Raw genomic sequence first — 22,575 nt, 5'->3', positions numbered from 1 at the left:
TAAACCAGTGCATACAGTGTCCGTTTATTTCAATAAAACTGCCTTAAAATATAAATAAACTTGTATATGAATTACATTTTTTTACTTAGAATAATTATTACTAAAATTGTCTAACCTCTCTCACAAATAATATCTACAATACTAGGTTCCATTAGCTGAGGATCAACACATCTAAGTTGGGCTGAAGCCAGTGCATCTTCTAACAGAGCATTCAGCAGCCTCTCATCATTGCCCATGCATGACAATCTCTGCTGCAGAAAATGGACATCAACCTGTAGTTGTTGCAAGCCGTGTCTGCCGAAAGTGCGGAGTCTCACACACTCCACCAATGCTTTCAGTGCTACTTTCAGCGCGCCATTGGACAAAGCCGACCTGTCAGCCCCAGCAGGGCTAAATACCTCAATTCGTTCAGAAAATATTCGATTGATCGGCGAAAACGAAGATGGCGCTCTAGACCAGATAGTCCGCCTACTGGAATCACTTGAGGGCTTAATACTGCTTGGGAACAATTGTGAGGCAGCACTGTCTGCGCTGGCCAAAGTCTCGACCACCCTCCTGCACACTGCTCTTGGTCCTCTCGGCTCTGGTGCTCTTAACCAGTCTCGAGCTAGCACAGACACCCTCAGCATTTGTGCTGCAGTTTGACCAATAAATACCACCTCCGAGTCCAAAGCTGCTTGGGCAGCTGTAGATAGATGAACCATCACACTGTTTGTGTCTCTATTCTCCAAAGTCAAACCAGGGGCAGCCTCTTCTAAAAGCTTAGCTAAATGACTATGCAGTGTAGTCACTCCATTCTCCTGCATTTCTAAGCATAATTTGGCTAGAATGAGCAACAGCTCAAATGGAATGTTATTATTAGAAGTTTGGAGACATGCCATCTTTTTCACCATATCTGAGAGATTGACCATTGTTTCAGAGATCACTTTCCAGCATGTGTCAGCTACTGCTTTAGCACACCAGGATTTGAGTCCAAAGGAAAGGGTGTTCTGCAGAAATGCCATCAGATCTAGGAGGGATGCTTGAACTTTTTGCATTAAATACACCTGTAGGGAATTTAAAATATCTTTCAAATCAGCAGTCTCTGATCCTTTACTGGCCAATGACTGCCTCACTTTCATCAGACTTTCTTTGAATTGGGCTTGTATGGACTGATATTGTATTGTGGCTCTGTGGTTGATGCATTGGATGACCACTTCCACAGCCTTGTTAGACATTGTATCACTTGAGATAATCTCTGTCATTGCCTGGAGTTTTCTGAAGAACTTGTCCAGGCCTCTTATAAGCATTTCAGTGCCAATATTCTCTGGTCTTTTAGCTACTTCTTCAAATAGATGGAACACTTGTAGCATTATTTTATCAGCAAACTCTGGGATGTCAGTGTGGTCGTCCTCTTGGAACATTTCGTGGTAACATGATATGATAATGCCGAGGTCAGCCAATAGGGTGTTGTTACATTTCTCAACCCATTCTAAGATGTCAGTGCTGTCAACTATGTTGTTTAATGTTTGCAAGTGCTTGTCCAGTCTGCTCTCAGCACAGCTCAAAAATATTTCCTTCAATGAAGAATCTGTCTCCTGGAGCTGTCTCAGTAATCCTACACTCTCAGCAATTTCAGAGGCTGATGTCTCAGGACTAAGTAGCCTGTCCCTGAGGGTTTTCTTTAGGCCGTAAATTATTTCAGAGCACTCAGTCTGAATGCTTTGGAATGAAGGTTGATTTCCATATTTCTGTAGCACTCTTTGAGCATGTGTGTAGTCATGAACGGCATCTGTATATCGGCCTTCTAATATTGATTTGTTCAGCTGCGAAGGTAGTAGAAATAAAAATTGAAGTTTATCCAACAATTGCCTTGTTCCACACAGTCTACTCACATTATTCCCACTCTCTTTAAGAGATTCAGAAATCTGCCCACTGAATGTAGTGATTTTATTGATGTTCTCGCTAAGTTTGTTCATTTCTTCTTGCATTATCTTGAAATCAGAACGCATTTTACGAACAGTTTCTGTAGCAGAAATGAATTTGTTGTAATTTTCGTATACCAAAGTCTGCATCTCTGACTGAAGGAACTGACTTTGGGTAACGATTTCAGCCTCTTTGTCCATCACTTGCCGCAAAGTAGCGCACTTCATCAGGCATTCTAAGTACGTGTCTGGGTTGAAGTTACTCCCATCGATGTCCAATGGATTTTCATTGTTTTCACCTTGTTCCGCCATTCTCAGCTTTAACAAGTAATTACACGTATACACTACAACTTTCTTGCTAGTTTAATCAATCGAAATCGAATAAATATTGAGTATTCCAGGTGGTTTATGTTTTCGATTTAAGTAGCACCAATTAACGTTATTACATTAGAAATGCAACCATTTTAATAGGTGTTACTTTTTTACGGCAACGTACAGTCGAAATGTATGTTTTCTTGCAATTAATTCAATAAAAAGTCCAATTAATCCGCAATTAATTTTTTGGCAAAAAAACTACCTTTTGTTGACAATTTTGACAAATCAAATTTGACTTGACTTTGACATAAACTGTCACTACTTTTTTTTAAAGGCAAAGGCACTAGGCTACACAGTTAAGTTTTTAATTCACGATAACTTTAAAATTAAAAAGCTTTACTAAATACTTGACTATTAAAGCCCCTCACATTGAGTTTCAGTAAATTATTAATACCTTACCGCTTAAAAAGTACTATATTACAGCAGTAGCACTAATGAGGACAGCACGGACTACTAGTCCGGGACTAGAGAAGTGATATTACACTGTTCTTACTCATGCACATTCACGAACACTAAATTGATTTTAACACAAATTAATACAACTTCTCTTTTGGGCGCTCTTTTACATGAAAATTATTCATGATATACCGACATAAATACAGGGTGTTAGGTAAATGGGTATATGAGCCGACACTAGCCCATGTTAACATGGTCATATAAATGGTATGGTGAAGTCAGAAATCTGATATCATCATTTTATTTTTTTTTATTTTCATACAAAATAAATTTTATAAAATCCGATTTGTATGAAAATTAAAATAATTAAAATGAAGATATCAATTTTCTGACTTCACCATACCATTTATATGACCATGTTAACATGGGCTAGTGTCGGCTCATATACCCATTTACCTAACACCCTGTATAATAATAGCAACATTATTTTTTGGGTAAAATCACAAGAATCAATAAAACTTCATTAACTGGGAAGCAAAAAATATATTGACTTAATTCTTTTATAAATTCTTAATTCTTATAAACTACAACGATTTGTTCTTTGGACTTACGTCTAGAGGCTTATAACAATAATAATTTGCTTCAGTCCATCAACTTCATTTAACACATATTTGATAGATTCTAGTTTAGACCTAATATAATAATTCCATCCGAATAGTTTGTGGCAATTTTAGTTTATTATTATTTACCAAACCACAATCAATCTCATTTCTATGACGAACGCAAATAATAAAATACAAGTATAACAATATTCCGTTAGAAAACTTCACAATTACTTTACTGTACAACAATATCACATTAATTTATTCTTTACGCTGTCCTATTTTAACAAGCGACACATACCTAACTGATATTTCAACTGGTACCAAACCATTATGACAAAATATGTTAGGTAGTTAAGGTAGAATTTGCCTAGCCAAAACCTCGGTAAAGCTCTTTACCAGGTTTGTGACTTGTAGTTATACAGGTGACCCAGAATGGGTGAATCAAACTGCTAGGGGAGGTAGCTCTACTAATCTACTATCCCTAAAAATATGAAAAAAAAAATGAGTTTGGATTTTTTTTTTAAATAAAGTGCTCTAAACTCGAAATCTAGTCATTATTTTCAAAGGTTTGTTTACGAAGCGATCATGTACAATTAATATTAATAAGAAAAAAGTACAAATAATCTCCAAACGAAGCAATTATAGCCAGCATAGGTAAAGCTGATTTATTTTCACTCTTTCAAAAACATTTTTTTGTGTCAATGCGCTTTATTTTTTTTTTTCATATTTTTTAGGTATAGTACATTAGTAGAGCTACCTCCCCTATCAGTTTGATTCACCCATTCTGGGACACCCTGTATACATGAGCTAGCCCAAGTGATCACACACAATCAACACACGGGGATCATTTAATAACTAGTAGGTATACCCTAAAATTTCGCCCCTAAAACAAGGAAATCACATCACCATTGGAATAACGAATTATTATTTACATAACGCTGCTTAATATAAACTTAAGCTTATGTAATAATAATATTGCAAAACGCCTTTGTCAAACTAAGGCAAAACTTAAACTAAGCATTTGAACACTGCACTTGATAGGATCACTTATATTACTTATTTATTTATGACTTATCACAAATATATTTCGAGCAAATATTAAAAATTGCACTACTTATCTATTGGCTACATGCATTTAAACTATTCCTATTAAAGAAATGCTCAACAATACACTTAGTACTATTTTTAAAATTCAACGAAATATTTGATTATGTTACCAATTCCTTGAACCTAATTTACTCTATTAATTGCTCTCTACTTTTGATTTAAAAAAAAACCTTTGTCTAATTACATTCATGATTTAAATTCAAAATAACATTCCAGAATATAGACCTAACTCCAATACTTCCTCCGTTTATAGGCTGGTTTGACAGATCACAAAAACTATGTCAGTTGTTTTGAGGAGTTATTAAAATAACTATTTATATAAACATTTACTAAAGGAGGGGTAAACAAACGTAGAGATTATGGTTTTCGATTGTAATTGAAACTTCTCCGATTTCTGTGTACATTTCTCCATCCACACATTAAATTAAGTTCATAAATGCATGTCATTTTACATAATTTGGATTAAGTATTGGGCTTAGAATACATACAGATGGTGTTAAATTCAAAATATAATATTGATCAATAGAAATATGGACCTAAAGATAGTTCTTATAATATAAATACGTTTACAATAATACAGATTGTCTTTTAAGGCATTCACTCGCTTAGGAAACAGTTTACAATATATACATACATACATACATAATTCATTTACTTATAATTAACGACAACAATATGTGGCACATAAGGCGCTTTTATGTATTTCGGGCACAGTGCTGCCATCATAGTTTTAATTTGAATATTTTTCGTTAAATTAAATGTTTATATTGGTTTATTGGTTAACACACAATATTTTTAAAGAGAGGTAGTTAGAGAGAGTTTATTCATATCTGCAATAATACTCAAATATGCTATTAAGGGGACGAGATTAAATCTATTAGTTGTCAATAAAAGGACATACTTTCTTTATTATGGGACTATATTCAGTAGTCACTTACAAAGCTGCATATAGGTATGACTGCTTCAGATATTATATGTACCATCGGCAACAGTATTAACTATCCATTGCCTGTCATGTCGTCTCGTTCTGTCGCAAAGAATAGTAATTTGATGAGAGCGAAAGCAAAAACGGAAATGGATAGTTAACAGTGTGGCCGTGTGTACATAGAATACATATTATACAATATTTGACAGGTTAAATATCGATTTTAAATTATTGACTATAATATTAAACACATCTGGTACGGCAGTTACTTAAATAGATATCATATTCTATAAACAGTGGAAATTATTTTACTAAACATATAATGTAAGAACACTCTAATTTAGTCATTTGTTTTTGCAATAACAATAGTTGATTTACAAGAATCGGTCAATAATTCACTGCTCCCAAACACACGATTCTGATCGTCAAATATTTCATAATGTATAAACAAATACCTACTGCCGTCCGACCGAGGTCATCTTGTCAACTCCTTTTGATATTTTTTCTGTTTTATTAATGCACCAATATTTATTTTACACCGTTCCTTAGTCAATAAAGATCTTGCTCTAAAGAGTTCCCGTGGTATGCATAATTTTGTCCTAAAAATTTATAGTACAGAAGTTTTTTTGATCAACTCGAAACCGCAAATTGGTGACATAAGGCAGTCAATTTGGCGATCCTACGATCAATAAACGTACAAAATGAGTATTTGCATGGAATCACTCGCACTTATTCCTAATGGTAATAGCTGTACAGCAGTAGTTTGTGCCTTAGTCATTCTGTCCGGAGCCTGAGCGGGTCTAAGAAGGGCAGATCACTGGTGGACTTACATTCGACCTGGTGGAAGACTTTGAGCGGGACCTCCTTGACTTTGGGGGGTATCTTGATTGGCTGCTTGGCGGGGCTTCGCTTGGGGATCATGGAGACGGGGACCAGTTGTCGCTTCCCGACTTTGTCGGTGCTGTGGCCCTCGGCTGCTTCTAATGCGGTTTCAACGTCGATGAGGGCGTGGTTGCGGCATTGGAGCAGGGCTGCCAACTGTAAAATGATTGATTTGTCATTAAGATGGATGGATTCCCATTTGAGAAACGTATAAAAATGCAATGTAAATCTGATAAATGCTGCAGCGGCTGGGCTATGTGAGGCGAGCGCGGCCGCGGCGTTGGGCAGTCTCGCTCGTAATGCCTTGATCACACGTACCGAGCAAACGGGCGAGACAGTGCTCTCGGCCGAAAAATCGGTGTGTATGAACATTACGCCGAGTGCTCGGCCGAGCGCTCAAGTATGTGACTCGCTCACCCAACTGTCTCGACCGAGTAAACATTATACTGTCTCGCCCGATTGCTCGGTACATGTGATCAAGGCATAAGTACCGAGTAAACGGGCGAGACAGTGCTCTCGTAGTAGTAGATTGTATGAACATTACGCCGAGTACTCGGCCGAGAGCCGTCTCGCCCGTTTACTCGGTACGTGTGATCAAGGCTTAACAGAGCCAATGCTGCTAGCTCACGGGTGACGTCACCACCCTCTCCTATAGTCTGGTCTGCGAGCACGTAGAATTTTGTCCCAAGCTACCCATCCTTATCGCTGCGCACTCACTGCAGGCACCCGTCGCACAGTCGCGACAGCAATATAATTACGCGCGAGCGATAAGGATGGGTAGCTTGGGGTCATTGGACAAAGTTCTACGTGCTCACAGACCGGGCTTTACACCTGCGTATATGTTACCTGCAGGATCTGCTGCAGCGGCTGGGCTATGTGCGGCGTTGGGCAGTCTCGCTCGTAACAGAGCCAGCGCTGCTAGCTCGCGGGTGACGTCACCACCCTCTGCTATAGTCTGGTCTGCGAGCACGTAGAATTTTGTCCAATGACCCCAAGCTACCCATCCTTATCGCTAAGATTGTATTGCTGTCGCGACTGTGCGACGGGCGCCTGCAGTGAGTGCGCAGCGATAAGGATGGGTAGCTTGGGGTCATTGGACAAAATTCTACGTGCTCACGGACCAGGCTTTACACCTGCGTATATGTTACCTGCAGGATCTGCTGCAGCGGCTGGGCTATGTGTGGCGGCGGACGCGGCAGGGCGGCGGCGAGCGCGGACGCGGCGTTGGGCAGTCTCGCTCGTAACAGAGCTAATGCTGCTAACTCGCGGGCTACGTCACCACCTTCTGGTACACCTGTAGTATAGCAACATTGCGTTATACAGGGTGTTTGGTAAATGGGTATATCCCAAGTAACATTTTACTCCATTTAAGAGTTCACATTTAGTTCCAATGTGTACTTAAAGCATTAGTACAGTTCACTCGTGATGTATAAGCTGTATTATTGCAATTAATTACACCTATACCTGTCTAAGGGACTTATAGGAGTGTAGACTAGTGTAGAGTTATACTTTTATACGATTGTTGGTGTTATAATACTCTAACAACTATCCTTTAGTCAGCCATCTGACTAAGAGCATTATAGGAGGGTAGAGATACGGCAACCGCTGTTTAACGGCCTACTTGTACGATGTTATAGAGCTAGCATTTTAATAGAACACACGTGGTCATTTATAAAGCCAAAGGCTGTTATGTTTACTTGTTTTAGACTGTTATACAGCTAGTAGCTGTAGTAGGACTTGTTTGTGATAATTAAAATAACCTTTTTTTACTATCTGTACAAAAGTGTTTCAATGGTTCGCATGTACACTGTAGGCTGTTAAAAGGACTATATGTGTTGTCCATTAACATCAATAGCAGTTTATTTGTCCACAAGTACTACTCTTATTTGCTTTAAGCTGAACACGAATGTGAATGTGATATTCTATTACACATTTCCCCAAGCCTGTTTTTAGTTGTTCATGGTGGTTCTGTACATGATGCAGAGGAAAATATTATGCCTGAACCTGAAATTTCCCTTCAAAATATACCAGATATCAGAGTGTGATGATTGCAGTTCTTGTGATAGTGAATACCATTTTGATTTGGACAATTATTTAACCTTTCGCAAAAAAAAATAAGAACATGGGCTATTGAAAATCGTATTCCTCATTCCGCTTTGAATAAATTGTCAAGCATAATAAACGAATTTAAACCGGGAACACTACCGTCTGATGCTTTAGGTATTCATACTTGACTATTAGTACCTGGGCTAGGCGATTTAACGGACATTAATAATTTTTATTGCGGATCTCTAAAATTTCAGTATTTGAAAGAATTAAAGATACACAATTGACCTGAACTAGTTACATCTTAAAGCTGTACATAAGTTCACATTAGAATAAATTAATAGACATTAGCGCTGTAGTGGTACAAATGTGGAACTTCATATAGATAACAGCATTCTAACAGAACACATGTGAACCTAATATACGCTCACCGCATTAAATTGGAGTTATAACAGTTCACATAGCCGTATTTCATTTCCACCATTTTGTTCTACATAACCTAAAATATTTACCAAATAAATCTCCAAAATTAATGCAGATTTATCACAAAATTCGCAGATAGAGCGATTGAGTTTTGGTTTCATGTTATAATTAATTACCGTAATATAATTATAATGCCAATCCAATATCAAAAACTAAAAATTGTAGATTTTCTCTCAGCCAGTTTTAAATATTTTAAAATGAATATCGCGTTTTTACAGAGGCGCGTAAATATTTTAGCTGTAAATATGTATACATTTCACGATAAAGTTGCATTCCCAATGGCATTAACATTATTAAGTATTTAAAACCCGTGTTATTATTTGCATAAATGATTATCCGCCCGAGTTGTTTCCCTCTTGGCACTCACGTACAAATACCAAACTAATATTAAAATGTGGAAATAATTTAAGACACACGTGAACTTTAGGTAGCATTGGAGTACTTTTGTCGGACTTTATAACTTTGAAAGCTGTGCATTTTGCCACTTGTTACTCTTTATTGTCCTCACGTACGTTGTATGGTTCACACTGCGTCCCATATAGTGCCGTAAGTCAGCCTTAAGTACGATGTTACTACTTAAACTGCTATTATAATGCTATTATACTGCTAATGTACAGCCATAGTGAACTTAAAGCTGTCTAATTTGTGCCCAAACTGGTTCTATAAAAGCATTATAGCAAGCTATACAGCTCGTATACAGCTGACATACACAGCTTGTGGAGTACATGTGAACGACTATTGAACTCTTAAATGGAGTAAAATGTTACTTGGGATGAGCTGACACTAGCCCATGTTAACATGGGCATATAAATGGTATGGTGAAGTCAGAAAATTGATATCTTCATTTTAATTATTTTAATTTTCATACAAAATAAATTTTATAAAATCCGATTTGTATGAAAATTTAAATAATTAAAATTAAGATATCAATTTTCTGACTTCACCATACCATTTATATCACCATGTTAACATAGGCTAGTGTCGGCTCATATACCCATTTACCTAACACCCTGTATACAAAAAACGGGACTATTCCTACCTCTCGTTCCCACCACTGCAACTCCTGTGTAGCCAGGATCTACAGCTTGTCCGCCACAAAAACCCAACCAATGAAGGTCAAGTTTGTCCCGGGGGAAAGTTAAACTGTCATTGGACCCGCAACGAAATTAATCAGAAGAACATAGGAGGAGTTCGAAATTACAACAACATAGACAGTATATGGTGACGGGCGGCGACGGAGCGGGACGATCGCAATACTACTCCTTCCTCATCGCCATCGCTCGACCGTCACCAATTTCGTGCCCGCAGACTAAGTGGTGATTACGTAGCGGAAACGTAATGCAGGCTGATCTATCACTTGATGGGCTAACCGTTTGATGAAATTCGCAGAAAGCGAATAAACGTGCAGCACTGTTTCTATTATTGTGAACGTCCTTGCCCAACAGTAGTGGACGTCTTTTGGTTGAAGCGAACGTATGATTTGCACAGCCGACATCATAACCGTATGTTTAAGGTGACACCTCAAGTAAAACAGACCGACTGAACATTCGTACACTACTTATAAAGACAGCCTGCGCTTTAAAGATATAAGTATTAGTATACATGTTACGGTCAAAGTGATAAATATGAAAATTATGAATAATCGCCGGTTATTATGAATAATTACCGCATGATTTGGTAAATGTGATTAATATGAGGTCATTTATGTGTGTATAAAACTAAATAGGCGGCTTAGGGGTGGCCCAAGGGCCACCCCCGCCGCACCTTAACCTATTTTTCACTTTAAATCAAAACAATATGTTATAGGCATCATGGAAAAGTAATATTATGCAAGAAACATTCCAAACTCATTATACCAAATTATATTAATATATGATAAAACGTTCAAAAGTTTGGCTGTACACGAGCACGTACACAAGATGTTGTTCTCTTTTATGAAATTTGTTAGTACTAAGGTTGAATTATTAAATAATCACTGTTAAATGTGATTAATTTATCACTTTTACCGCGACTGTCGGTAATAATTATTCATAATAACCGGTTATTATTAATAATTTTCAATTTATCACATTAACCGTAACATACATTACATACCTTCGGAGCCGGAATCGACGTCACCGTCGTGCGACGCGCCCGTCTGTTCCAGCGCCCACGTAGATGTCGCCACTGGTGATTGAACACTGCAAATTAAAACAAGTTTGTTAAGGTTTTTAGCTAAGAACTCATGGAGCGCTTTGATTTGCTATCACATAAAAACTACACTGGTCATCACAAAAATCGGCCCACCTACGTTTTACAGGAAAACTCGTTTCTAACATAATATACAATAATTGTGACTTGAAAAAAGACCTCACTTTGGGTTCACGTCTGGGATCAATTAGACCAATATTTATGGTTATAAAACCAAATAATGATCTCACGTGTCCTCTTTAACAGATGGATAGTGATTAATCCCAACTTAACAGTTTTATAGCCATAAAATTTGGCTCAAGCGTAACTACCTATTTTTTTAAGAAGTGACTCTGGATTCTTCTACAGACACATTTTTGGGGTAAAAACCTTTCCTTTAATGAAATGAAGTTTAGAACTAGGCTTTTAAATGGTGCCAATATTGGTGGGAAGTGGGGATGCATACGTTTGAAAGTGCTTGTCGCGGGAAGGTCAATTTTTGTGATGACCAGTGTATTTTCTGCAAATTCAGCGAATGTAACTAAGGTGCCGGACTATTTTGTTAGGGCATCAAGTAGTCTTAATTCGGCGCTGTATTATGTAAAGCTAACAAGTACATTTCACGACGCGGTTTACGCTCATGGCGTGACTTGTAGAATCGGACGAGTCGCGGTTGCCGCGCATTCTGCGACTTTGGCTCTTATGACCAGCCGCTCGTCTTGCGACAATCTGTAATGTGTGACGATCGGGAGACACAATTTTCCATCTTATGCCATTCAAAATTTGGTCTCCATAATTCACCAAAAATTTTCACTTCATATTTAATTTGTAGACGAGTCTTTTATAATTCGGTCCGTTCACAAATTCACATAATTAATTTTTTATTGTTTGATTGATTGCGCAGCGCTGCCCGTGGGCAGCACTGGCAGGGTCGCCATGTAATGTGTGACGATCGGGAGACACAATGAAACAGTTAGATGTGCGCACTGTAGGTTTATTCGTAAGAATGAAGATTATTCTAGTGGTTTGCCTAATATGAGGAAAGGATGCGTACACACTACAAATCGCCCGTAAAGTTTGTGAAGGTGCACACTGGCCTGGAGCTGCATTATGTATGTAAAACAATTCACGATCGCGCAGGCCGCGGTTGCCGCGCGACTGTGGTCCTTATGCCCAGCCGCTCGTCCTGCGACAATCGCCCCTATAGTCTCTGCGCTAAGGTGCACACTGGCCTGGAGCTGCATTATGTATGTAAAACAATTCACGATCGCGCAGGCCGCGGTTGCCGCGCGACTGTGGTCCTAATGCCCAGCCGCTCGTCCTGCGACAATCGCCCGTAAAGTCTACGCACGAGGGTGCACACTCGAGATGCGAGTTGTAGAAACGACGCGCCGCGGTTGCCGCGCGACTGTGGTCCTTATGACCGGCCGCTCGTCCTGCGACAATCGCCCCTATAGTCTCCGCGCTAAGGTCGGCTACTGCATTATGTAAGTAAAACAATTCACGATCGCGCAGGCCGCGGTTGCCGCGCGACTGTGGTCCTAATGCCCAGCCGCTCGTCCTGCGACAATCGCCCGTAAAGTCTACGCACGAGGGTGCACACTCGAGATGCGAGTTGTAGAAACGACGCGCCGCGGTTGCCGCGCGACTGTGGTCCTTATGACCGGCCGCTCGTCCTGCGACAATCGCCCCTATAGTCTCCGCGCTAAGGTCGGCTACTGCATTATGTAAGTAAAACAATTCACGATCGCGCAGGCCGCGGTTGCCGCGCGACTGTGGTCCTAATGCCCAGCCGCTCGTCCTGCGACAATCGCCCGTAAAGTCTACGCACGAGGGTGCACACTCGAGATGCGAGTTGTAGAAACGACGCGCCGCGGTTGCCGCGCGACTGTGGTCCTTATGACCGGCCGCTCGTCCTGCGACAATCGCCCCTATAGTCTCCGCGCTAAGGTCGGCTACTGCATTATGTAAGTAAAACAATTCACGATCGCGCAAGCCGCGGTTGCCGCGCGACTGTGGCTCCTATGACCGGCCGCTCGTCCTGCGACAATCGCCCGTAAAGTCTCCGCGCTAAGGTGCACACTCGCCTACTACTGCATTATGTATGTAAAACAATTCACGATCGCGCAGGCCGCGGTTGCCGCGCGACTGTGGTCCTTATGGTCAGCCGCTCGTCCTGCGACTATCACCCCTAAAGTCTACGCACGAGGGTGCACACTCGCGATGTGAGTTGTAGAATCACGCGGCGCGCCGTTGCTAACTGTGGTCCTTATGGCCAGCCGCTCGTCCTGCGACAATCGCCCGTATAGTCTCCTTGCTAAGGTGCACACTCGCCTACTACTGCATTATGTATGTAAAACATTTCACGATCGCGCGAGCGTTGCCGCACGCTCTGCGACTGTGGCTCTTATGACCGGCCGCTCGTCCTGCGACAATCGCCCCTATAGTCTCCTTGCTAAGGTGCACACTCGCCTGCTACTATTATGTATGTAAAACAATTCACGATCGCGCGAGCGCGGTTGCCGCGCGCTCTGCGACTGTAGCTCTTATGGCCAGCCGCTCGTCCTGCGACAATCGCCCGTAAAGTCTCCGCGCTAAGGTGCACACTCGCCTGCTACTGCATTGTGTATGTAAAACAATTCACGATCGCGCGAGCGCGGTTGCCGCGCGCTCTGCGACTGTGGCTCTTATGACCGGCCGTTCGTCCTGCGACAAACGCCCGTATAGTCTCCGCGCGAGGGTTCACACTCGCCTACTACTGCATTATGTATGTAAAACAATTCACGATCGCGCAGGCCGCGGTTGCCGCGCGACTGTGGTCCTTATGACCGGCCGCTCGTCCTGCGACAATCGCCCCTATATTCTCCGCGCTAAGGTGCACACTCGCCTGCTACTATTATGTATGTAAAACAATTCACGATCGCGCAGGCCGCGGTTGCCGCGCGCTCTGCGACTGTGGCTCTTATGGCCAACCGATCGTCCTGCGACAATCGCCCCTATATTCTACGCGCTAAGGTCGACACTCGCGATGTGATTTGTAGTAGCATGCGGCGCGCGGTTGCCGACCGCTTTGCGACTGTGGCTCCTATGACCAGCCGTTCGTCCTGCGACAATCAACCCTATATTCTCCTTGCTAAGGTCGACACTCGCCTGCTCAGCGCGCGGCGCGGCGGCGCGGGGCGCGGGTGCGAGAGCGGCGCGCGCAGGTGCAGCGCTAACGCGAGCACGTGACCCACTGACACCGGCGACGGACGCATTAGAGCTGATAAGGCGCCGCCCGCTTCTGACTCCAGCACTGAAAAAACAACAATATCTCATCAGAATATACAGAACAGGCAACCAACAACATTACTGGACAAAATCAAAAATCCTTTATTTGCATGGACTATTATAAATAGTGCTTACAAATCGTCAAATATTAAAATAAAAATAAAAGAGTAATAAAGGGACTTAAGGTACACCACAAAAAATAGCATAGTATGATGACACGGGCGATGGCTACATGAGCGCTGACAATGCGCCGCACGCTTTTGACTCCAGCACTGATAAAAAAACCAAGAATATCTCATTAGTTCATACAAAACAGACATCCTACAACATTACAGCTTATGAACCTGTTTCCACCAAGGTGGAGCAGAGCAGAGACGTGTTTTGAATTTGAATCACGAAGAAACCACGATAACCGAACGGTCGGTCCCCGCCGCCGCTCGACTATTGTGGTAAGTTCACTCGTGATACAAGCATGTTTAGCTTAGTACGAGGGGCAAACGAGAATATAAGTAATTTGTATAATAACAAATTATAAATCTTGAAAAAAAAAATTATTTCCACATCTCTAAACAACTCCACTTCGCACCGAGCTACCGCCGCTGTGAAATTTCATAGTTCGTCCACCCGACACCTCTCTCTTTTCCGTTCTGCTCCGCCTTGATGGAAACTGAACCTATAGCAGTCTACTGTTGGATTTAGGGCCTCCGCTAAAACTTACGCCTGCGATCGGCAGACAAAAATATCTTATTTGTAGCGGTGAACCGGTCTAAGTATCGGAGCATAGCAACCATACATGTTATAGTGTCATGTTCTTCAATCTGGACTGTTACTTAGTTTAATCACAGAATAATAATAAGTACTACGTACAGAAGTTTTACTTCGCGAAGGTATTTAAAAAAATGTATGCTCAATGTCATTAACAATATGGTGTAATTTAGCCTGTCTCAAGAGTTAAGCACCATTTTGTTGACAAACGTCAGTGATCGGCACTGCGCCGAAGCTATAGGGCTGACCTTCGGTAAAATGATGTGACGTGAGGTGCCAAACTGCGGAAAATGGCGGAGGAAATACATGATTTAGCATGAATTATCATGAATAATATTAACTACTTATTTACCTCTCAGTGTCTTGAGGCAACTTTAAAAAGTACATTCTGTGTTTTTATTATTTTTTAGGCAGTTAAATACTGCACAGTATTTAGTACACCATTTTCTTTATTTTCTTCCATCATACACAAGAATACGCGTGCGTGAGTCAATGTTCGCTCGTATGTGAGGCCTTGTCGAATAGTATCCTGTAGGTGGGCCATCGTGCGTGTTTTGTTTTCGATTTAAACTCGCGGAGATGAACAGGCGTTTAATTATTAGCTTTTTTAAGAGATAATTCGGAATTATCATTCTCACTAAAATGTCTCTGGGGTGGTGGTCGGTGCTAATCCTTGGGATAACTTTGTCCAATATCATGACACTCACGTGTGGTCCGTATGGAGATAAGCATGGCCAAGACCACGAAGTGTAGATGAGGCAGCGCTGGTCCGTCCGCGAATAAAAAGCCCCACAAATGGGCTAATTCACCACGGTCACTCATACTCAATGAATAGACTATTTCTGCCACGATGTCTGGATGACGTCACTCACCCGTGGAAGCCCCACAGGTGCTCAGCTCGCCGCGCTTACTACTAAAATGTGCTACGACTAACATAATGCTTAGATGACGTCACTCACGCGTGGTCCGTATGGAGATGAGCATAGCCAAGACCACGAAGTGTAGATGGGGCAGCGCCGGTCCGTCCGCGAATAAAAAGCCCCACAAATGGGCTAATTCCCCGCGCGGGAACTCTCGCCCGAACAGCAGCCGTAGCCAGCGACTGTGGGCAATTCAATGGGTTATTGTACAGACGACAGCACGTCAAGCTAAAAGGAATCTTATGTCATAGGGATAGGTGCTGTTTTGCAATAAAAATGTATTTGCGCTCGCCAGTTACTAGACTCGGCGCAAATAGAAGGCGCAAAGGTGTAATAAAAAAACAGTGCATATCAAGTTTTCGTTAAAATAAAAGCTGGAAGAACATAAAAATAATAGTGTGAGGAGAACCCTTGAACTAATGTCACCATCTGCACGGGGGGAGCATTCGTTGTAGAAGGCCACTAAACTCCTAAACAGACCCCAACAATCATCCCACCCCATAAGGTGCTCGTCATTTTTTTTTTTATAAATCTTTGGACAATTTCACACAGCGCCAGCTAGCCCCAAAGTAAGCAACTTAATGCTTGTGTTATGGGTGCTAGCTTAACGGATATACTACTTATATACTTTTTTTTTTTAAATACATACATATTATACATAGTAACACCCAGACCCGTCACAGAAATTAAAATTCATCATTTCAATTTCTGCCCGGCCGGGAATCGAACCCGGGACCTCTCGGCATAGTAGTCCGTTCTGAACCACTACACCAAACGGCCGACTAATCCTAAAAATCAAACTACTGAATCCTAAAAAGGCACCTGGTTTTGATTTGATTACCCCGCGTATTCTTAAGGAACTGCCAAGAAAATGTATTGTCTTTCTGACCTGCTTGTTCAACGCAACATTCAGAACCTCCTGTTATCCAAGTTTGTGGAAGGTCTCAGAGATTGTGATGATACATTAGGACGGCAAGCCGCCACATGAATGCTCGTCATACCGACTCATAAGCTTAACCCCAGTTCTCTCGAAGCTATGGGAGAGGATATTTCTGAAAAGACTCAGTATTTTTCTAAGTGAGTTTGATATTGTCCCTGGGCACCAGTTTGGCTTCCGAAAGGCACATTCGACCATCGAACAGGTTCATCGTGTATACAATTCTGCAAGGCAAAGCTTCGAAAGTAAAAAATATTGCTCCGCTGCGTTTCTAGATGTACAACAGGCTTTTGATCGAGTCTGGCACAAGGGATTGCTTTGCAAGATCAAGGAAAGATTACCACACTAAGTGTTTCACATCCTGGAATCTTATCTCTCTGACAGACTATTCCAGGTCAAGCTAGGAGAGGCCAGATCTTCCCTGTATCCCATTAACGCCGATGTTCCCCAAGGGTCGGTGCTTGGACCGGTCTTATATAATATTTATACATCAGACCTGCCGACTTCAGATGATGTCACGGTTGCTACATATGCTGACGATATTGCTTTCTTGGCTGCAGACAAAGACCCTATATCAGCAAGTGAAAAGCTTCAGAGACTGCTGAATGCTACGTCAGATTGGCTTCATAAATGGCGTATACAAGCCAGTGCGCAGAAATCCAACCACATAACTTTCACTTTGAGGAGAGGAGACTGTCCCCCCGTCTGCCTGGGAAGGAATGTTCTGCCTCAGACCAACTGTGTAAAATACCTCGGCTTTCATTTGGATAGACGGCTGACTTGGAAGGACCACATAAAAATGAAAAGAGACCAAATTAACCACAAATTCAGGAATCTATATTGGATGATGGGCAGGAATTCGGTTCTCTCCCTGGACAATAAACTTCTGATATACAATTCCATCCTGAAGCCAATATGGACATATGGTATCCAGTTGTGGGGAGTTGCCAGCAAGAGTAATATCGCGTGCCTGCAAAGGGTGCAGAACAACATATTGAGGAATATTGCGAATGCCCAGTGGTTCACGAGGAATGATGAAATACACGAGTACTTGAACGATAGCCAACTATCCCTTGTGATAAGGAAAAAAACTAGATTGAAAAGTATCTTCATTTGTAGAAATGGCATGAGAAAAAGTAATCGCAGGTGGCAATTTTCTAAAAATGCACAAAAACTTAAAAATCTTGAAAACGGTAATATTTTTACTGGGGTCAAAATTGGACGTTAGGGAGACCATAGCGAGGCCTATCGATGGTTACAGGGTTATCCATTGTTTTTGGGACACCCTGTATAATGTTTCTGAACTTACATTCCAAAAAGCTCCATAGTAATATTACACTCGTGTAAATGCGCTGCCAACTCGTGGTCTAAAGGCACTAAAAACTCTTCCTTCACTTTATCTAAATATCTGACCACTTCATTGGGATTCTGAAAAAAAAAAGCATAACATTTGTGAGTGCTGTTTCACAACCAAGCAAAAATAACCTTTAAGTTGAGTGGCAATAGGTTCATAATATGTCCCCAACTAATAATATTAAGGAGCAATACATACATGAACTACTTTTGAAGTAGGCAACCGCCCAGACTTCGAAGGAACTACATCGCCTGTGGAGTAGAATCTTTCTAGACCCTTCATAACCGCATTGAAAAGCATGCTGTAAATAAACACACGTTTAAATAACAATTTCTAGTGAGTCAAATGTGTAAGTATACAAAATTGTAAAGATACTTACTAACTGTCATGCTCGAGGTAGTCATCGTCCAAAAAACATTTTAGAACGTCGCTGGAAAATAGAACAAAACAAAGAACATTTATTACAATCTGTATGTAGATTTGCTTTGAAATTTTTATCATGGAAAACAGTGAACTCTTTACTCGAAGGTTCCTTCTAATGTCCTAAACTGAACTGTCCCGCCAAAATCATTGACAGGGGGGCACTACCATCGTTCCATCATACGTTTCCAACATGGCAAAAAACGGAACCAGCGCGGCATCGATCCGGTATTGACGGTGGCGCCTCGCTGTGAATGTCACGGGTAGGACAGTTCGGTATATTTGGTCTATACGAGTGAGGAGATGAAGAAGTGATTTTTTCATATTATAGGAAAAGTTTGTGGACATGAGTAAACATAGATTGGCCATAAATTACGGACATGGAAATCTCATATTGGCCATGAAAAGTAAACAATTTATGGAGTTACATATTAAAAGAAAAGTTAGTGAACATAGGGAAACAATAATTGGCCAAAAATTATGGACATGGAAATCACATATTAGCCACTTAAAGTAAACAATTTATGGAGTTACTTAAAAGTTTTTGGACATGGGGAAGCACGTATGGCTAATAAATTATGGACATGGAAATCACATATTCGCCATGAAAAGTAAACGATTTATGGACTTACCACACGTCTCTGGGCGCAAACCGCCTGTCCTGGAACAGTTCAAACAGCACCGGCGCCAGGATCTCGTGCATGCCTTGCCGGTAACCCACGTGCGCGTGCGACCGCGCCCAGAAGAATAGGATGCGGACCTGGAGATACATAATCGCTGGAGGTCTATACTAAAACTTGTACATGCATTGCTTATACAAGGTTATTTTTAGTATATACGAAACCTTAAAACTATTTGTTCAGAATCAGTAATAGAATCCATCGCAATATTTTTTATATCATGTTACATTTTGACTAAATAATATTTACAAATCCATAATTTACGGATACCTTACTAAAATGTTCTGCGCGTATGGAAAATGTTGTCAAAGCTTAACAAACATTGCGTTGTCAACAATGAAAGTGCCGCGCGCTGTACGATGTCTACACTCGCGTGCGGATAATGGGACAACAAATAAATCTTGGAACTTCGTGAGTTTTTAAGGTATCCTTTTAATTTTTTTATACTGATTCTAAAGATTAAAATACGTCACACGTGTTCGGCTTTCGTATATACAAAAAATAACCTTGTATAATGTTCCAAAATGTATCTTGTCCAGCAGTGGGCGTCCTTTGGCTGAAACGAACGAACGCGTGCGGGCTCCTAGGCGAGTTTTAGCGGAGGCTATCAGCGTAGACTATGCGTACTTTACGCGTAAGAAACTGGCAATCGGTGTTAAGAAATTTGACTCTGGGCATTTAAGGATTAAGGGGTTTTCCTCTAAAAACAGGGAAATCGTAAAATTATAGTTCTTTTCAGCGATCATGTACAAATAGGCTGTTAATATTCATAGGTTACTTCGCCTGTACTACCGTGAATCCACGGGGTCCCCCTGATTTATGTTCGCGTTATATGTCCAGAGTGGTATAGCCTGACCAGGAACATAAAAACCCTGGCATAGAGGCGCGTCAATTGCATTTGATAGCGCAACACTGGGTACAGTCGTACCTGTATTAAATTAATAGGCTAACTTTATGTATCAGGATTCAGGATTATAAGGCTAATTTAATATTTTCATAAATTAACAAAAAAATATTATATTATAGGTAAACTGGTTTAAATAAATTAAATGAAACCATCAATCGAGCAAGTAGGATTTTATTATTATTCATCAATAATCAAATTCTGAACTTGAATATTCAACTACAATGTCTGCTCATGAACGCTTCAAACTTGGTACTTCTTTCCCAATTCCATAAAATTCAATACTTACAAAGTGACAAAAAACTTTAAAATAGGTAGTTGAAACAAACCACAGCTAATTTTCATAGTTGACTGTACTATACGATAAACATGTCAGTCAATTTGACAACCTTTGTCGGAAACATAATTCAATGAAAATATTGTCCGAACCCTTAGTATTTCTCTTCGACAAATACTTTAACACATTGTGAACCACTTTTCTTTCACGACTATAAAAATATTTTAGCAATTTAATTCACAAAATCAATTGCGCACATTTAAAATAAAGTTTGTTTACACTTTGACAGCAATAGACTGACATTCAAGGTGACATGTCAATGAAGTTTTCAGTTACTGTTGCCATTAAAAGAAATTAGTACCATTAATTTTCCGCAACATGGCGAGGGTTTTTATGTTCCTGGTCAGGCTATAAAGAGAATTCCATTTGTAGGTCCCTTTTTCCCACTGGGCACTTCCATCACCAATAGGTAGGATTAAATAGCCGGTGTTTTAAAGTCAATAATAGAGTTCACCTACTGTGAACAGTCAATGACAGTTTATTCTCTCACAAAAAACTTTAGAACTACTTATCTTACCATCATGTCCTGTACATCCTGGTCACGGAAGTATAACTCATCAGGGAAGGTCCTGACGACGTCCTGCATTATTATAGCTTTGAGCTCATTATCACAGAAGTGTTGTTTCCATACGCTCTGTAAACAATAACTTGATATTATTAGAGGAACAAGAGGTTAATATTGTTTTAACGAAATTATCTTATCTGGTTTAGGCCATGTGCTTATGTTTACAATTGATTTGGACCCAACAGGTTTTTGACGACAGACGTGTCGGATCTAAGTAAGTAAAGTAAAAATAAAAATACATTAATTTAGAATGGTTTCGGTATTATTTATAATCATGCAAATAAATAAAAATTGTATTACAATATAAGCTGTATGTTTTTCTAATAAAGAAAATAAAATAAAACATTCTAAGAAGAAGTACGTATTTTATTTGTTACCTCGTCATCTTGCGACAGCGGATCATCACCGATCACAGCCCGTGGGTCCATGGACAGCTTGGCCTTCAAGTCATTGTAGTAATTCCTGTGGGTTGTTATGCTGAAAGAACAAAAGATACATCTTGAAATATTTGTTTTAGAAAGATGACTACTAAAATGTGATAAGATGTGTGTGTTTGCACAAAAGTTTATGAATATTTACGAAAGATGTTTAGGTGCATCTTCGCAAACACGGCACATTTGTGACCGGCTTAATAAACAATTGACGATCTCTAAATAACTTCCAACGATGTCTAGCAGAAGACCACTTCTGCGACAGGAAGCTGCAGCTGTGACGTCGTATACCTGGTGATGACGCTTCCCTGAGCTGAGGGCAGCCAAGGCTATGGCACGAGGTTGCAGCGGTGACGTCACACATACCTGCTGATGATGTCTCCTTGTGCTGAAAGCAGCGCGTGCAGCATGATAAAGTTCGGTCGCCGAGCACATAGAATTTCGTCCAATGACCCCAAGCTACCCATCCTCGCACATTCACTGCGGCCGCTCGTCGCACAGTCGCGACAGCAATTACGCGCGAGCGATAAGGATGGGTAGCTTGGGGTCATTGGATGACGGCGACTGGACTTTAGCAAATTCCAAGATACCCGGGGCAGGAAGCTGCAGCGATGACGTCACATACCTGCTGACGATGTCTCCTTGCGCTGAAGGCAGCGCGTGCGGCATGATAGCCCATCCCAGGCTGCGAGGGCGCGCTAGCCGCTGCTGCAGCGATGACGTCACATACCTGCTGATGATGTCTCCTTGCGCTGAAGGCAGCGCGTGCAGCATGATAGCCCATCCCAGGCTGCGCGGGCGCGCTAGCCGCTGCTGCAGCGATGACGTCACATCACATACCTGCTGATGATGTCTCCTTGCGCTGAAGGCAGCGCGTGCAGCATGATAGCCATCCCAGGCTACGCGGGCGCGCTAGCCGCTGCTGCAGCGATGACGTCACATACCTGCTGATGATGTCTCCTTGCGCTGAAGGCAGCGCGTGCAGCATGATAGCCCATCCCAGGCTGCAAGGGCGCGCTAGCCGCTGCTGCAGCGATGACGTCACATACCTGCTGATGATGTCTCCTTGCGCTGAAGGCAGCGCGTGCAGCATAGACCAT

At 41.3% G+C, this 22,575-nt stretch overlaps 3 protein-coding genes across 3 annotated transcripts; all 3 read right to left on the bottom strand.

The window, feature by feature from the left end:
- Positions 1-5: 5 nt before the first annotated feature.
- Positions 6-2,493, bottom strand: LOC135074035 (vacuolar protein sorting-associated protein 51 homolog). The gene has a single exon (XM_063968340.1). It carries the CDS (start codon positions 2,214-2,216, stop codon positions 111-113), a length of 2,106 nt encoding a protein of 701 aa, XP_063824410.1. The 5' UTR covers positions 2,217-2,493; the 3' UTR covers positions 6-110.
- Positions 2,494-3,202: 709 nt separating this feature from the next.
- LOC135074034 (uncharacterized) lies at positions 3,203-14,179 on the bottom strand. Its single transcript, XM_063968339.1, has 4 exons — positions 14,043-14,179; positions 10,818-10,903; positions 7,343-7,488; positions 3,203-6,350 (listed from the first exon to the last, which is right to left on the bottom strand). Exons 1-4 carry the CDS (start codon positions 14,147-14,149, stop codon positions 6,087-6,089), a joined length of 603 nt encoding a protein of 200 aa, XP_063824409.1. The 5' UTR covers positions 14,150-14,179; the 3' UTR covers positions 3,203-6,086.
- Positions 14,180-15,878: 1,699 nt separating this feature from the next.
- On the bottom strand, positions 15,879-22,568 carry LOC135074086 (TBC1 domain family member 5). Its single transcript, XM_063968391.1, has 9 exons — positions 22,420-22,568; positions 22,101-22,337; positions 21,422-21,521; positions 20,997-21,113; positions 19,191-19,318; positions 18,518-18,568; positions 18,337-18,439; positions 18,094-18,212; positions 15,879-16,029 (listed from the first exon to the last, which is right to left on the bottom strand). Exons 1-9 carry the CDS (start codon positions 22,566-22,568, stop codon positions 15,879-15,881), a joined length of 1,155 nt encoding a protein of 384 aa, XP_063824461.1.
- Positions 22,569-22,575: the final 7 nt, after the last annotated feature.

The sequence above is a fragment of the Ostrinia nubilalis genome, chromosome 8, assembly GCF_963855985.1.
Source record: "Ostrinia nubilalis chromosome 8, ilOstNubi1.1, whole genome shotgun sequence".
Taxonomy (NCBI): domain Eukaryota; kingdom Metazoa; phylum Arthropoda; class Insecta; order Lepidoptera; family Crambidae; genus Ostrinia; species Ostrinia nubilalis.
Note: the sequence above shows the minus strand (reverse complement) of the source record. Positions and strands in the feature narration are given on the sequence as shown.

Bases quoted from the DNA above. Each gene is read 5' to 3' on its own strand.
- LOC135074035 (XM_063968340.1), bottom strand. From the start codon at position 2,216: ATGGCGGAACAAGGTGAAAACAATGAAAATCCATTGGACATCGATGGG.
- LOC135074034 (XM_063968339.1), bottom strand. From the start codon at position 14,149: ATGCGTCCGTCGCCGGTGTCAGTGGGTCACGTGCTCGCGTTAGCGCTG. The intron at 7,489-10,817 runs GTATGTAATGTA...GCTATACTACAG, and splicing joins CGTCGATTCCGGCTCCGAAG to GTGTACCAGAAGGTGGTGAC. The intron at 6,351-7,342 runs GTAACATATACG...ATCATTTTACAG, and splicing joins CGCTGCAGCAGATCCTGCAG to TTGGCAGCCCTGCTCCAATG.
- LOC135074086 (XM_063968391.1), bottom strand. From the start codon at position 22,568: ATGCTGCACGCGCTGCCTTCAGCGCAAGGAGACATCATCAGCAGGTAT. The intron at 22,338-22,419 runs GTATGTGACGTC...CGCTGCCTTCAG, and splicing joins CAAGGAGACATCATCAGCAG to CGCAAGGAGACATCATCAGC. The intron at 16,030-18,093 runs GTAAGTTCAGAA...AATTGCCCACAG, and splicing joins ACTATGGAGCTTTTTGGAAT to TCGCTGGCTACGGCTGCTGT.